Source organism: Piliocolobus tephrosceles, chromosome 5, assembly GCF_002776525.5.
Source record: "Piliocolobus tephrosceles isolate RC106 chromosome 5, ASM277652v3, whole genome shotgun sequence".
Taxonomy (NCBI): Eukaryota; Metazoa; Chordata; class Mammalia; order Primates; family Cercopithecidae; genus Piliocolobus; species Piliocolobus tephrosceles.
In genome coordinates, this window is record NC_045438.1 from 37305559 (window position 1) to 37322948 (window position 17390).

The following is a 17390-nucleotide window of genomic DNA, read 5'->3' on the forward strand; positions in this document are numbered from 1 at the left end:
AGAGAAAAGGAACTACTTACTTTTCTTCTTAAAAAGTTTAATTAAAGACTTAATCTTTGCATTAATGAAGACCACCATTTCCAGGGCACCTACATAGAGCTTAGAAATGTAAATCACATTAAAAGCTCAGCCCATGAGGCAGGTGGCAAGCTTCGTCCTGCTCCAGATTCTAACTTTTCTTCCCCCGGTCTCATATCCTTAGACATCTGCCCAGGCTGATGTAACTTTGAGGTTGAGCTTATTGTCAGGCAGTTACAAACCATTAACAGTCCTTGAACCTGAAAAACTCCTACTGAAACCTAATCTTTAAGGCTGAGAGCAGCCAGTGACATCGTGCGCAGAAAGAAAGAGAAAGCCAATCACGGTTCTTATTTGCATGACAGCCACATCAGGCTTTCTGCCTCAGTGCCCATTCATTCAGTTTTCTCTCCAACAGATCAGAAGCTCCCCCTCTCTGAGCCCACAAAAATAGTGCAGATTTTCCTCTATGGAAGTCAAGATGAAACAAATGTGTTCCCCATTTCACTAAGCCACTATGAACATCCAGATCTTTTACAGGAGCTGCCAAGTCTGAGAGCAATTCCAGTTGATTCAGGGTATATAGGATTTGAACTGATTTAGGGGGTAAAAAAGCCAAACTATTGTTTCCCAACCACGCCCCAGGCTCTGCCTCCCATACCAAAGGAACTTGTACAAGCAGTAAAACTTTAGAATGGAATCTCCAAGGAGCTGCAAATGATGACTTGGTTGCATTTTTGTGCAAATTAGGATGCCCTGTCTTCTCACCCTTCTTTGCCAGTGATTGAGAATCAGCATTGTGTGTTCCAAAGCGTGATGTTATTTGCATCTAGCTGCCACAACAATCAAGGAAAAAAAAAAGAAACCACCAAAAAAACACAACTTTCCCACTCCAAACAAGAAATTAGATAAAGTACCCTAATCACTTTAATCTTTATTTTAAATGTAATTGTCACCTAAGCTCCTGGTTTTCAGAATTCCATAATCGCCCTTCCCTCACAGTCGTCTCAAACAAACATTATCTGAGTTACTCTTTAACTTGAATATACCATCCAGAGTGCTGGTTCTTTTGCCCATTTGCAATTAACCACAGAGGACTAGGGAAGCACGAGCAGAGACGGAGAAATCAGAAACAGAGTATAAGAAGGCACTGGAAAAACATATTCCAGGGGTAAAGGGATAGGAGAAAAAAAGAATATAGATCAGGAAATACTACAAAAAGGAAAAAAGGAAAAGAACCTTCCTCACATCTCAGCCCAGTTCCACTTCATGGCCAAACACTTTTGAAACAATTTTCACAACCTCTTATTTCATAGCTTTGGGCCAGACTTACAACTCAATGGAAAAATGTAATAATCCACTAATTCAAAACATTTAGTTTATAACAAAGGCTCTTAGTCAAAGAATAAAATTTATATAAGGGGCTCTGTCTAGGGAAAGCTTTGAAATGATACCTTCTCAAGTCTTTCTATGTGCTTTATTTTTTCATCAACAACAAAACAAAAAACAAATAGAAACATTACCATCTTATCACACATATTATCAGATTTCCAACTTGTGTTCTTTCATTCTATATATAGCTTTATTTTAAAGTAATTAAATTGCCAGATGGCAAATGAGAAACGACTGAGCCTGTAAGTCAGATTATGTGGCTGCCTTAAATTAGCAGGCAAAGTTCCCCTTTGGAAAACAAATTTATCTGCAGAGTGACCTCGCTCTGCTCATTGCATTAGACACAAGGAGAGTTGTGGGCAAAAACACTCATATGCACAATCCACAAGTGTTTGAGGTTAAGTGTCACCATGCAAATGTCCAGTGAAAACAGAAATTGTTCTTTTGAGAAACGCTGATTATGCTCAATCCTCCATAGCATGTAGCTTTCCATGTGTTCAACAATGGCATCTGAATATAGATTCATTCCTCAGAAAGATAAATACTGGGCACCAATGCTAACTACTACTCTTTCATTTAGTTGGGATACGTCATTGGACAAAACAGGTGAGATCCCTGCCCTCATGGAGCTTAAATTATCAGACACTAAACTACAATTTTATGGTATATTAGGAGACGAGCGCAATAGACAAAATAAAAAAGTTGAGCAACATAAAAAGGGGGGGTTTGAGGGTGGCCAGGCTGCAGTATCGTAGGAGTCAGGGTCGTCCTCATGAAAAGGTGAGATTTGAGCAAAACCTTGAAGGAGGCAATGGCAAGAAAACAAAACTCTGTATAATGAATCTCCCTGGCTCTCATTTAAAGACAGAGAGAGACTCCTCAGGCTGTGAGACACATTTCCATCTCCCAGGACCAGAGAAGTGCTCTTTCCTCTCAGAAAATGAACTGTAGGAAGAATCTTGCATGGAGTAATTTCCTTTCTCACTCAATATTAAATGTGACATAAAGTGGCCACAGTTGTTCCTCTGTATCCATTTCCGGATGCCCCTTGGATACAAAAATCCTTGGATGCTCCAGTCCCTGATATAAAATAGTATTTGCATGCAACCTACGCACATCTTCCTATATACTTTAAATCATCTCTACGTTGCTTATAGTACCTAATACAATGTAAATGCTTTGCAAGTAGTTGTTATACTGTATTGGTTTAAAAATATGTATTTTTTTTATTGCTGCATTACTTTTATTGTGGTTTTTTCTCCAAATATTTTTGCTCCATGGTTGCTTGAATCCGCGGAAGGAGAACCCACGGATATGGAGAGCCAACTGTACTTCGTTACACACAAGGCAGTGGTAAACCTAGGGGGAGAATGCAGGCCTCCATCCCGGCATCCTAGGATGTCTCATCCTCTGTGCATTACTCCACACTGCCATGTAACACCATAAAATCTAGATTTTCAGGAAATAAACCAAATAAACTATCACATTTCTTGCGTTCTATATTAAGTTGTATTTTGAAAGTGCTTATTAATTAGAAAGTTTCCCCAATCCATTGCCAGCTCTTACTTTACATCCTTCATATGAGCATGAGCACAGGGAAACGTTTTCATCATATAATTTGCATGCCTCAATGCTGTGGTTGATGGAAGAGCTGTATTCTTCTGGAAGTGTATTTTTTAATTGTACAATTTATATGTGCAACAGAAAAGATATAAATCCATGGTACTTCTGATGCCAACTTCAGCCATATATGACAGTGGCAAAAAAAAAAAAAAAAGTTTTTGTAAAGATAGGGTACTATGTTGCCCAGGCTGTAGTCAAACTCCTGGCCTCAAGCAATCCTCCCACCGCAGCCTCCCAAAGTGTTTGCATTACAGGCAAGGCCCATTGCACAGGGCAAAAAAAGAAAAAGAAATGTTCTAATGAACTAGACATGAAAAAACTTGACACCAATGCATAACAGCGAAAAGCAGTCCCCCTCTGGAACCATCCTACCCAGGTGACCAGCCACTTACTAGAAGAGTCACCTCTCCATCCCTTGGTTTGCTCATCTGTAAAATGGGATAACAACAGTGTTTATATCACCAGGTCATGATGAGAACTAAGAGTTATTATTGATAAACTCCTTAGAACAGTACCTGATATGTAAACATATGTAAGTGTATGTTAAATCAATGAATAAAATCTCAAGAGATAGCTTAGCAGCCTTCTGCTTAATAAAGGGCCATGCTTTCATGCAAGGAAATCAGCGTGGCAGACCCCACAGCTGTCTTTCTACTTGTCTCTGACTTAAACTGCCAACTCCTCGAGTAATTGCTATATACCCCCTGCTTCCAATTTATATCCACATATTAACTTTTCTATTGTCTAAGATTTTATTTCAATTTTTAAAAAATTCTCAGTGGCCATCGGTGAATTTCTGATTCCTACTAATGGTGTTTTTCTTTCTCCTCACCTTCCTGATGATCTTCTTAATCATACACTTCCAACCACCCAGCTCTTGATCCTCTTCACTGACACTGCAACACACTAGTTCCTCTCCCACATGTGACGGCTCCTTCTCTGAATTCCAACGAACTCGAACCACGCTTCAAAGATCTAGTCCATAAGCCTTTGTCCTATACTTATTTCCCCTTGAAACTTAAATGATTTTGTTGGTATAGAGCAGAAGTCAGCAAATTATGATCCTTTGGCCAAATCCAGCCATTAAATGATTTTTTTTAAAGTAAGAGAAGAAGAATTTTTCATAACGTGAAAAGTACATGAAATTCAAATTTCAATGTCCAATAATAAAGTTGTAATGGAATGCCACCACACCCATTTGTTCAAAGATTTGTTTAAATATTGTCTAAGGCTGCTCTGGGGTTGTAACAGCAGGGCTGAGCAGCTACGACTAAGACTGTACGGCCCTCAAAACGGAAAATATTTACCATCTGGACCTTTAAGAGAAAAAGACGGCTGGCCTATGGCTTAAGCTACCACCTTTAAACATCCTGCTCAACCTTCATTTCTATCTTCTTTCATTTGCCTGCCCTCAGTTCCGTTTGCTAACCTCCACTCAGATTTCACATTATCGCAAGTTCAACATACCTAATTTGAGACAATCTGCTTTCCCCCCAAACTGTTTCTCAGGAACTACTTTTACTTCTATTAGGACTATCTTTTTTTTTTCTTCCCATGAACCAGACAGATAAATTTAATCCCCAGCTAAAAAAGAAAAAACTGAGGCTAGATGTGATGATGGCTCACACCTGTAATCCCAGAGCTTTGGGAGGCTGAAGCAGGAGGACTGCTTGAGGCCAGGTGTTCAGTACCAACCTAGGCAACACAGAGAGACCCTATCTCCAGAAAAATATAAAAATATTAGCCCGGTATGGTGGTTCATGCCTGTAGTCCTAGCTACTCAAGAAGCTGAGGCAGGAAGACTGTTTAAGCCCAGAAGTTTGAGGTTGCAGTGAGCTATGATCACACCACTGTACTGCAGCCTGGGTGACAGAGTGAGACCTTGTCTCTTAAAAGAAACAGAGAGAGAGAGAAAAAGAAAGAGAGAACATATTTGCTGCCTTGTGTTAGGTGTCCAGGTTAAAAATTAATCAAACATGATCATTGACCTTTGGAAGTTCACAGTCTAGAGGAAAAGACACACCCACACAGATAAAAATGATGACATAAAGATTAAGTCTAGTGAGAGAGAGGTGATTGTGAAGTTCCTAGGTAAAGTGATAACACACACCCACCTCATTCAAAGGATCACCCGCTATTAGAGTACAGAGAAGAGACTCTTGGGTAAAGCCCAGTCCTGGGACATGGGGAGATATGCTGACACTTTGGTGAAAGGTCACAGGACAGTCCTGTGGGAAAAGATGGTGGGGAAGATGGAGAGAGGCAGGGCAGGCCCGCAGGGTCTTGCTTGTCACCGTGGGTGAGTGGCAGGTGGTGGGCAAGGGTGTCCCTGATGGAGGATCAGAGGGGAACCTGTAGTGCCAGTGGTGCATTTTAACTAGAACCCTGGTGTCAAATGGCAAGTAGGTATGAATAGGCTTGACCAGAGGCGGGGAGAGAAAATGGTGCCACAATCCACACAAAAGGTGAAGAGGTCAGAATTCACTCTCAGCTCAGAATAACTTTCTTTCTCTAGAAAAACTTGGTTTTATCAGCCTGTGTTTCACCGTCTGTAAAATGCTTCAGGAACCAAATAAACCTAAAGTATAAAGTTCAAAAAATTAAACCTTGTCCATTTAAATAAATGACTCTGTTACCACCCATGCTTTTATCTTTAGTACGATCTTAAAGTACACCCTCATTATTTTTGTGAAGGCCAAAGATTATATGTCTAAACCTAAAAGCCTCTTAAGAGTAGAGCTGTCTACAGCTTCTAGAACTCACAGACACAGCCTTGCCCATCCCCACCCCCATCCCTATTTACACAAACCCACAGGCCCTCCTTAGTGCATCAAATGCAGTCAGCGCACTGAAAGTCTTTATTTGGAATCCAGAAACTTTTTCACAAGTATTGTTAAAAAATATTGACTAAAAAGGGTCATTTTCAAATATTGTACACAGCAATTTATGCAGAAATGAGCCATGTTTATATCACATTACGCACTTTGAATTAGACAAAATTTGAATCTTTGAGCAATTGAAAATTAAATAGGGGCTGGGCACGGTGGCTCTTACATGTAATCCCAGCACTTTGGGAGGCCAAGGCAGGTAGATCACGAGGTCAAGAGATCAAGACTATCCTGGCTAACATGGTGAAATCTCGTCTCTACTAAAAATACAAAAAATTAGCCAGGTGCGGTGGCGCTACTCAGAGGCTGAGGCAGGAGAATCACTTGAACCCGGGAGGTGGAGGTTGCAGTGAGCTGAGATAGCGCCACTGCACCAGCCTGGGTGACAGAGCTAGACTCATCTCAAAAAAAAACAAAAAAAGAAAGAAAGAAAATGAAATATACAATCAATAAAGATTGTTATTTTCTTCCAAGCTGAAGAGGAGAAAGGGGAAATAGAAATCAGACATAATAGAGTTCTGCTCAGGGCTGTGTATTAAATGATCGTTTGAAATGCTTCTCAAAGGAATTTAGTTCTTCAAATAGAAAATTTTTCAAGGCAAACTTATTTATAAACAGTGCCTTTACTGATTGTTAATTCATTTTAGGATATTTTTAAAAATCAAGTTTAATATCTAGCATAGAAGACTGTATATGACCAAGGTAATTTAGATGTACTCAGCTTCATGCATGGTTCAAATACTTCAAAAACAATTTTTAAATCTATAGACACACCCATTCATTCTTGTGCTTTTCAGACTCATTGAAACATTGGAAAACATCACAGCAGAAAGCACAACCCAAGCCTCTGGGCCAATAAAATAAAATGTACAGAGTAGTAAGGGATTTTATATATTTCTAAAAATTAACATCATCATCTACTTAATACACATTCATAATGTTTTACCAATAGATAAAGATAATTTAGGCCTATCCTGTTTATTAAGGAACAAAGTCTTCCTATAACATTAACTCTTGAAGGTAAGAATTATGTTTCATGTTTTTATGAACACTTTCACATTGAGAGCAACTATGTAAAGTCTGTAATTCTTGCCTAGCTAAATAACAATTTTGAATTATTATTCAAACAATTATTATTGAATTAGTGAAGCTGCAAAGCAAACTAATAACATAGGCAGGTAAATTAATACAGTCAATAAATGTGTAAATAAAACAGCAACTTTTAAACATAGGGCTGCCAAATAAAATATATGATGTCCAAATAAAGTTGAATTTCATATAGATAAAAAATAATTTTTAAATACACAATGTCCCAAATATTGAATGGGATATACTTATGCTAAAATATAATTCATTGTTTCTCTGGCATTTAACCAAGTGGGCATCTTGTATTTGGTTAATCTGGAAATCTTAAAGTACAATTTAAAAAACTTCTCTAAGGTCATAGAATAGTAAGAGTTTGATAGGAATAGCTGGAAGAAAAATCACTGGTTAGTAATAAAGATTTGTTCTTCAAAAGTTGACATTATTAAAGGAATTTTCAAAAATCTACAGTAAAATAAAGTAAAAGTTAATACAATTATAATTTATAATATTAAAAATAACTTTAAGTATTTGATATGGCAGATTAAAAAAAAAAACTACTTAAGATTAATCAAGACAAATTGAGTGGACTCATAAAGTCCCTGCTGCTGGGCATTTATTTTGACTAGAAACAAACCAAAAGACGAATTGGTCACTTGTGCCTTAAGAATCAATCTCTAATTTCTTTGCATCAGGCATTTTTCTTACAGATTACTACTGTTCATTTCCTAGCAGTCTAAATCTTAGGTATTTGAACCTTCTATCTTTCTTTGTCAGTTTTAACTCCCTGCTGAAGAGCTGCCATGTAAGAGAAATATTAGAGCAGCCACACAGCAGAAGGACCAGCCAGGCATCTCCCTAATCCAGCAAACACTAATGGTGGGCAACTGATGTTTTATGTCCACTGATGTGATGAAATAGCAAGTATAAACATCACCTATGGTAAATCAAAGTTTTTTCTGACAAGTTAAATTCTACCATGTTACAGAAATAAAAGAGCTAGAAGAAAAAGAAAAAGCAGTCAGTCTTAAATTGGGACATTATGCTGATCTGGCCTCTCCAATAACATATCAAATAATTAACACTACTACTGCTAATAATAATAGAAATGTGCCAGATTATAAGAGATTTAAAGAACATCACAACATGATCCTGGATGCGATGCTAGTTTTGGATAAACTAGCTATAAAGTCTTTTACAGATAAGTGGAAAAAACTGAATAGACACTGGGTGTGATCTTACCGTTATGCTCTCAATTTTTACAGTTACATAATGGGGTAAACAGACACACACACACACATTTAAAAGGTAATGCAGAGATACTGTCCACAGAATGAAAACATGAATCTGATAACTGATACTCATGAAGAGTTATTTTAAGTGTCCCACGAATATTATTTCACAAAAGCATGTTAAAAATCACCAATATTCTAGAATCTCATTGGTACAATGATCTTTTCTTTCTTCTGTTTCTGAATTAATCTTTAATGATGAAACATATGACATACTGAAAAAAAGACAAATGGAAATATCTCTCTTCATCAATTATGGGGTTGGGGGAGTGGTTGGGAACAGAAAGGGGAACCTTAGGAGATGATAATGTATCAATTCTGTAGAAGAAACTTGATCTGGCATCCACTTTGCCAGTTAATTTTGATGCTAGGAAACACGCTTTACTCTGCATGTGCTGAAGCTAAAGACTTCTGCTGTGGATCCTAGTTAATAATTTAATCCAATATCATTGCTGCCATCGGCTCGGTCAATTTCAAAACGTCTGCTATCACTGTGACTAGTTTAGTCAAGCCACAGTATTCATGTGACAAATGCTGAACAAATGAAAGGCAAGGCAGACAGAAAACATGCTACGAAAAAAAAGAAACCCAAATCAAAAGTCCAAAACACAAAGGGAGCCCTGCTGACACAGCATTCAAAGTTCAGCCATGCCTGCAGGAATGGAAGGCTGCAAAGTCTCTCTAGCACATGGCTGGGATCATCCAGAGACTGTCCTAAGATGCTAGAAATGAGGTCGGGCTAGCATGGGACAGCTTTGTGAAAGGGATGGGTGCTGATGTTCGAATTATTGGTGAGCATGGAAATAGCACAGGTAAATCAAAAAAGGGAGATTTCATAGGCCCCTAGAAAGTTAGAGCAGAAGAAAGTCATAAGGAACATTTAAACCAATTTTACAACTAAGTGACCTGCAGTGATCACAGGGCCACCCAGCATCTGTACTGATACCCCATCTTGTGGTCCAGTTTTCAATTCGACGTGTTACTTGCTGCCTTCAGTAAGGGCCAGGGAGGTGAGGGATCCCACTGTCCACACTCCTTCTACCCCTATGCCTTTGCACATGCTATTAATCTGCCTGGGATGCCTGATCCTCCACTTACCCACTTGGCATACCTCTATTCATTTTTCAAGTTATAATTCAAATGTTAACCTTTCTTAGGAAGCATTCCTTGACAGACTGTAACTCTTTATTTCAAAAATATGTCACTTTAATTCAAGGATAACTTCCCTCAAAGTGAGCTATGTCTTTCTTGCAGAAAGAGAATAATTTCATTAACTGTAACCTCTTATACTTGAACCAATTATTCTTTGTGACATGTTGTACAGCCCTAATCCATCTATCCAAGTAGTACCGATCCATCTAATTCATTCTCAAAGGCTATATTAGGTATATAAAGGCTCATTTCAGGAGAGAAATAATGCATACAAGTAGAGCTACATATTGATGAACTCAACTGTAAAGTTAACACACTTGGTCTTTCCCAATTCAGTCATTCAAAACACATTTTCTGAATGCCTATAAAGGGTCTGGAACATCTTAGAGAAGAGAACACTTTTCAATCACTTAGAAATTAAAATTTATTTCCTGTGCTATTTATACTTAACATAATCATACATTTACAATAACAGTAATTCAAACAATGAATCAAAATTTGAAAAAGAAATTGATGCAACCTTTCTTCTAAAATCTTCAGGGAAGAAAATCTCATTGTGGAATGAAAAGCCAAAGTATAATATGATGATCCTAGAGATCTAATTTAAAAGAATTGTGATTAGCTAAGTGCTTTATACTCTGAGCTCCCCTGTATTTTTAAAATTGGATGATATCAAGAACTTGCTTGATTGATGGTATTGTAAAACCTACAAAGAATCTATACTCAAAAGGAATTTTTTATGTAGAAAAAAAATTGAGAGCAAAGGAAGACTGCCTAATAAAGACTACCAGGAGAAACTGACAAAATAAAGTAGAAGGTCGCCACCTACAGGGGACACCATGACACTCAATGACACACTGGTGCATGAAAATGATTCCCCCAGCTGTCATTTACAGAAGATAACATGCTCTCATTCATGGTCATGTCTCAAACGAATATCCTTGTCTTCCTCCCCTAGAGAAAGACATATTCTATGATCCCTGCGCCCTTTTGAGCCTCAATTCGGACAACATTGACATCACACCTTCAAAAAGATTTGTGAATATTCATAAATAACCTAGTGTCTGCAACCAAGCTCACATTAAGGAAGTACCCCTGAGTTATACAAAACATTTCTAAATCAATAAGGGGGAAGCTGTGTTTAACTGAATAACGGGGCTAAGAAAAAAATCTACATCAATTTATAACCAAAAGGTAAAGCCTTACACAACAGAATCCAGAAAGTGTTTTCATTTGGACTGATGAAGATTCTGAAATCACTCTGTCCAAAAATACAAAATACAACCTAAAATGACTGAAGGCAAATCATATTTATCACTGCCTAACTTCTTCCCAATTAATAATCAATAAGCATAAAGATTTAGAGAAAAAGGATAACTAGAGTTAATTATTTAGTAAGCCACGGAACAATCGCTGTGAACTTGTGTTCTGAAGATTAAGTGGCTGTTCAGTTTTTCTTTTCTCTGTTTCCTGTGATTTCTAATATTGTTTCACATATGGTTAAGATGAATGCTACAATTAATCGGCTGGTGTGCTCAACTGCTTTTGTTAAGAGGACAGCTGGTTCACATGCAAAATGGTAATGAGACAAATTGGACCATTTTGGTTTGCTGATGAACCAACAGCAAGACCTATAGTTAAGTCTCCAGCTGTACTTGGTTTTCTAGTAATGGTAAAGGTTAATCTAAATGAGGATAATATTTTATTTGATTAGTGTTGGATGTTTTCGATACATTTTTTTCATTGTCCTAAACTACAGAATACACAGCAGCAAAATTCTCCAAACAGCAAAATCACAGGTTCTTATGAAGCATGAGTGCTACAAGGGTTTTGGAATTATGGCGGAGGTGAGGCATAAGAGCAAAGAAGCTCAGGCTGACACAAGATGGTATTTAGAATTCACCTAGTATAAGAACTTCCATTGGCCGGGCGCGGTGGCTCAAGCCTGTAATCCCAGCACTTTGGGAGGCCGAGACGGGCGGATCACGAGGTCAGGAGATCGAGACCATCCTGGCTAACACGGTGAAACCCCGTCTCTACTAAAAATACAAAAAACTAGCCGGGCGAGGTGGCGGCGCCTGTAGTCCCAGCTACTTGGGAGGCTGAGGCAGGAGAATGGCGTGAACCCGGGAGGCGGCGCTTGCAGTGAGCTGAGATCCGGCCACTGCACTCCAGCCTGGGTGACAGAGCGAGACTCCGTCTCAAAAAAAAAACAAAAAAAAACAAAAGAACTTCCATTAATGTCAGTTAGTCAAAGACTTTTCAAGTAAATAAAAACCTTCCTATAATCTCAGTTTTTCATATTCGTTCACTGATTTCTTTTCAATCCATATTGAAAAGACCATTTTTAATAAGTAAACATCAAATAAGAGCAAGGGACAAGAACAAAAACATCAATCATTGTATGGAGACATATTGCTTAGTATCTCTAAATTCTAGTAACCTGGTATTTCTAAAGCAAGGATGTCACAAGGTAGACTTCTGATTTGATGCCACAGAAGTACCTCCAGGCTTGTTACTAGAGGGCGATACAATTAGGGCACAGCTGGAAGAGCAGGGAGGTGCACTGATTGTAGATCCCATATAATTTGGCCCACACAGAATCTGAGAAAAAAATCAACCAGGAAGCGAAACGATAATGCTAATTCTAGGTAGTAGCACTGACTTTGTAAAAATGATACACTTAGCTCCTCTTCATCAGCATCATGGAGGCTTGGAACAGAAAGCAGAAAAGTAACAATGGAATTCTTCATATCTTAGCAAATAAAATCATATTTGGAAGGACTAAGATCAGCAGGTTTCCTCGTGTACCTAATAATATTTTTAACTTGCAGCCAAAACTGAAGCTTGGCATTGTAAAGGCAGGTATGGAGATTTCATAATTTGGTCCAATGTTTGCTTTTTACTAAAGAAAAAAAGTGAGGTAGATAAAAAAAAAAAAAAATCACTGAGTGTGTGTGTGTGTGAGAGAGAGAGAGAATGTGCGTGAGTGTGTTTTGCACAAATTACGTCTATGGGATCTCCCGATGCTGCCCATGCTGGTCTCCAACTCCTGGACTCAAGCGATCTGCCCACCACAGCCTCCCAAAGTGCTGGGATTACAGACATGAGCCACCACACCAGGCTACTATAAGAATTTGACCAACAACGAAGGCAATCCATGTCTTCCTGAACTAGTGAAAGAAAAGTAATAGGCCAAGCAAAGTGGCTCATGCCTGTAATAACAGCACTTTAGAAAGCCAAGGTGGGTGGATCACTTGAACCCAGTAGTTCAAGACCAGCCTGGGTAACATGGTGAAAACCCGTCTCTACAAAAAAATACAAAACTTAGCAGAGCACAGTGGCACACGCCTGCCTGTAACCCCAGCTGCCTGGGAGGTCGAGGTTGTAGTGAGCCGAGATTGCGCCACCGCACTCCAGCCTGGGCAATGGAGCGAGATTCTGTCTTGAAAAGTAAGACATCTGAGGGAGAAAATAAACAGGGTCTTCTAATGCCAAGTAGTTTTTCCAAACTTCTCTGAATATTGCATAGCAGCTCTCAGAAGAGTGAGATGGATCCACTTTTATCACCTAATCTGAAACACCTATCCCTTTGTATGCTGCAATGCATATACATATACACCATTATGTGATAAAATAGTTAAATAAAGCTGCCACAATCAATTCTCATTAGCAACCTTATTTAATTAAGTATACATTTAGGCTACTGAGGGCAGTTTTAAAATACCTGCACTTTCCCATGTTTAATGTTTATGCACAATCATTTTTAATCAGACAAATTTAATTATCTTATTACAACTGCTTTCTGAAGAGAGATACTCACCAACTGCACCCCATGGGAAAGAGGAATCGGCCACAGACTCCAGACAATATATTACATTCATTATCAAAATAAATCCCAGAGCATCTATGGAGAACTCGTTCCGGCACAATGTCCCATGTTAAAATAGGATAAAATTCACTTCTTTCCTCAGTAACCTCCGTCGTCTTCTTTGTTAATACAATTCTAACTGCTCATCAACAGGATAACTCTATATTCTGAACTTTCCAGCTTTACTTGAATTGTGTTTAACACTCCCCAACAGCAAAAAAAAAAAAAAACCAGCCTCTTCTTTCTGCAGCTGCTGAATGCCACAAATAGCTTCTTGTATAATTTGACTTAGAATGCACCCCAAACTAGATGTGTTCAATGGCAACGTGAATGCTTCATTCAGAGAGAAACAAAACGTGTAGAATGTCCTAAAAACATCACAGTGGCAAAGGGGATCATTAAGAAGTCTTGGGCAGAAGACTGCTTTCAGCCCTTGCCTGCAAATTCTTCTCAGGTCTATGCAAATGGCGAGAGAAAGGTTTCAAAAGATTCCCACAGTGATCAAAGGAGGAATCACTAATTCCCCTCAGCCTGCCCTGTCTAGATGGGGGTTTCCCCAGTGTTAGCTCCCTTCTCCACAACTAATGTGTTTTTTCCTCCTGCTTTCCTAATAAAATGCACTTACCCTCAATCTGTTCCTGCTCTGCCATCAATTACCCAGACCTAAACTAACACGTTATTTAAAATTCGTACTCGATGTGCTATGTGTTCTACACACGGCTGACACCCCCTCTGATATTTCTGGAAGCTCCCGGAGGGCCAGAGTCAACTCCATGCACTTCACTTTGCACAGTGCCAACCTCGGTGCCATGCAAAACCAGCTGTTGTGAAAATGGATACAATGGGACAACAGGTAGCATTCATAGAAATGGGTTGGGAAGGAAAAGAGCCTGGAGAACTTTAAAGCATTCTTGTTCCGTAGTGACATAATTTTCTAACCTCTATGAAAATTTTCCTTAAGAAATGCCTTGCAAATACTAAACAAAAATGTCCACACATTTATGAATAAACCTAACATTTATTCATGAATGTACGTAACTTTTTTTTTTTCTTTTTCCAGAGACGGGGTCTCACTCCGTCACCCAGGTTAGAGTGCAGATCCTAGTTCACCGCAGTCTCCAACTCCTGGGCTAAAGCAATCCTCCTGCTTCAGCCTCCCAAGTAGCTGGGATAAGTAACTTTTCGAAAAGTTTCCCTGTGTGTTGAAATTGGATTTTATTTTCTTGAATACCAGATATTTTGGCAATCAAATGATTACAGGGGCTGGCGGGCAAAGGAAGAAGCAAGAGTTCTCTTAGTTGTCGTGTAAAGAGACAGAGAGCCAGTGGGTTGGCCTTTTACCCACTCTCTTCCCATCATCCTTTGGGTCTCAGATTAATTTGTCATTTCTTCATGGTCTGAATCGGACTCTATTCAGACCTCCTATTATTCACTTTCATCAAAACCTGTACTTTTCTTCCGTATCACTATATTAGTTTTTGTGTAGTGATTTGTTCAATGACTAATTTGTTCAGTCTCCCACTAGACACATGATCTAGACCATGATACAGAGGCCATCACTCGCTGAACCTACAGTAATAAGGGGCCCAGTGCCAGGTTTGATACACTGTGGGCATGCAATTCATATTATTCTACTAAATGAATGAATTTAATACAGGAATTAAAGAAACAGTTTACGTTACTAACTCTAAAGACGTTATTCTTGGACAGGCATGGTGGCTCACGCCTGTAATCCCAGCACTTTGGGAGGCCAAGGTGGGTGGATCACCTGAGGTCAGGAGTTTGAGACCAGCCTGACCAACATGGTGAAACCGTCTCTACTAAAAATAACAAAAATTAGCCGGGCGTGGTAGTGGGCACCTGTAGTCCCAGGTACTCAAGAGGCTAAGGCAGGAGAATCACTTGAACCCAGGAGGCAGGGGTTGCAGTGAGCCAGGATCACGCCACTGCACTCCAGCCTGGGTGACAGAGCAAGACTCCATCTCAAAAAACAAAACAAAACAAAAAAACAAACAAACTTTATTCTTAGGATGTTAAAGAAAAATACAGAGTTCTCCCTTGTCCACAAGGAATACACTCCAAGACTCCCAGTGGATGCCTAAAACCACAGATATTTAGGGTACCAAACCCTAAATATGTTACATTTATTCTTACACATACATATCCACGATAAAGTTTCATTTATAAATCACGCACAGTAAGAGATTAACAACAATAATAATAAAACAGAACAATGACAACAGTATACTATAGTAAAAGTTATGTGAATGTGGTCTCCCTCTCTCTTTTTCTCTCTCTCAAAATATCTTATTGTGGCCAGGCATGGTGGCTCACTCCTGCAATCTCAGCACTTTAGGAGGCCAAGGCAGGTGGAAGGCTTGAGCCTAGGAGTTTGAGACCAGCCTGGGAAAAACAGGGAGACTCTGTCTCTACAAAAAATAAAAAATACAAATCAGCCAGGTGTGGTGGCTCACACCTGTGGTTCCAGCTACTTGGGAGGCTGAGGTGGGAGGATAGCTTGAGCCCAGAAATTCGAGGCTGCAGTGAGCTGTGGTCGTACCACTGCATTCCGGCCTGGACGACAATGCAAGACCCTGTCTCACACAACAACATCAACAACAACAACAACAAAAATCTTACTGTACTGAATTCACCCTTCTTCTGAGGACGTGAGATTAAAAAAAATGTCTACATGATGAGATACCACGACAGCAGATCTGATAACTGTGACTGATGGGCAGTCAGTGTCTACAGCGTGGATCAGCTGGCCACATCCTGGGCAGGATGGGGCAGCAGGGTGAGAGAGTTCACCACACTTCTCAGAACAGCACACAATTCAAAACTTGCGTATTGTTATTTCTAAAAATTTCCACTTAATATTTTCAGATCTCAGTTGAACATGGGTAACTGAAACCACGAGAAGCAAAAACCGACGCTAAGGGAAGACCACTGTAAAGTATCTGCAGCCACTCAGATCAGCAGGGAGCTTTTAACAGGAGACAAAAGTTCATTCACAGAAATCAGTTCATTCATCTTTATCTCATTCATTAAGGACTCAACACACCAAACAATACTCTAGGCACTGGAGATACCAAAACAAAGACAACCTTCTCTTATGAAGCCTTCTCTGACTTTGTAATCTTTCGCATCCTCTCCCCAAGAGAGTGGATTTTTCACTCATATTTGGCTTACGTGCTCCATAATTGTGCTCATTTGTCTCCCCTGCTAGGAGCTGTGCTCCTGGAGGACAGGAACTGGGCTATACTGGCTTTGGAGATGCCAGTAAGTTGGTCGATCAAACGATGCAATAAATAAATGATCTATTTCTTGTCCATCAGGCATTCTGTTTGATGGAAGAAGACAGATTCAATAAAATGGGAATAAGGTACATTTTAAATTAGGAAGTGCGTAACTCTAACAGCTGGAAGTTAATAGTATCGGGGAAAATTTGACATAGAAGGTGACATAGAAGGCCGGATGGGCAGGTAAAGGTTTGCTAGATGAAAATAGATATGAAACACATTCCAACTCAACAAGAAGGCATAAAGAAGAGAGTGAGTTGTCTGGAGTTGGGAACACTGAGTGTGTGTGTCATGATGGTACATGCTGTCATCTCTCTCAGTCCCAGGCAAGCCACCTCCTTGTCGAGTGCACCACAGTGAGAGGCTGGGAGTCGGAAACCACATTTCCCAGACTCTTTGATACACGGGCCTCAGCAGCCAGCTTAGCATTTGCAAAGCAGATGCACATGGCTGATGACACAAGTCCTTACTTCCATGCTCCTGCTGCTTCGGCTGTTTCTGCTGCTAAGTCTGACTGTTGAGGTAACTGAAGTCTCAGTGTGCCATCCCTACTTTCATGGAGGTGAGAGGCAATGCATGTGGTGATCATTTTGCTGATAAGGTACACAGCTGAGGCAGTGTGGGCCTGGAGTCAAAACCTGGGTGCCAGCTTTGACAGTGGCAGAGATAACAGCTCCTTTGGCCAGCCAGTTCCGAGACAGTCATGCCTGGGTTTGGGCCTATTCCCAAAGGTTTTCCCAATGATCATGTAGATGCCATATACTCTATT

At 39.6% G+C, this 17390-nt stretch overlaps 1 protein-coding gene across 2 annotated transcripts in view; it reads right to left on the reverse strand.

Annotated features, from left to right (window-relative positions):
• The window catches only part of NHSL1 (NHS like 1), a 152766-nt gene that overhangs the window by 78456 nt on the left and 56920 nt on the right, over nt 1–17390 (reverse strand). Inside the window, exon 1 of one of the 2 annotated variants that reach the window (XM_023190993.3) lies at nt 21–280. The exons of the other annotated variant lie outside the window; for it this stretch is intronic. Coding sequence (XP_023046761.2) covers nt 21–78 — 58 coding nt within the window. The 5' untranslated portion in view covers nt 79–280. Of the gene's footprint in view, nt 1–20; nt 281–17390 lie in introns of those variants that run through there. 2 annotated transcript variants of the gene reach the window in all.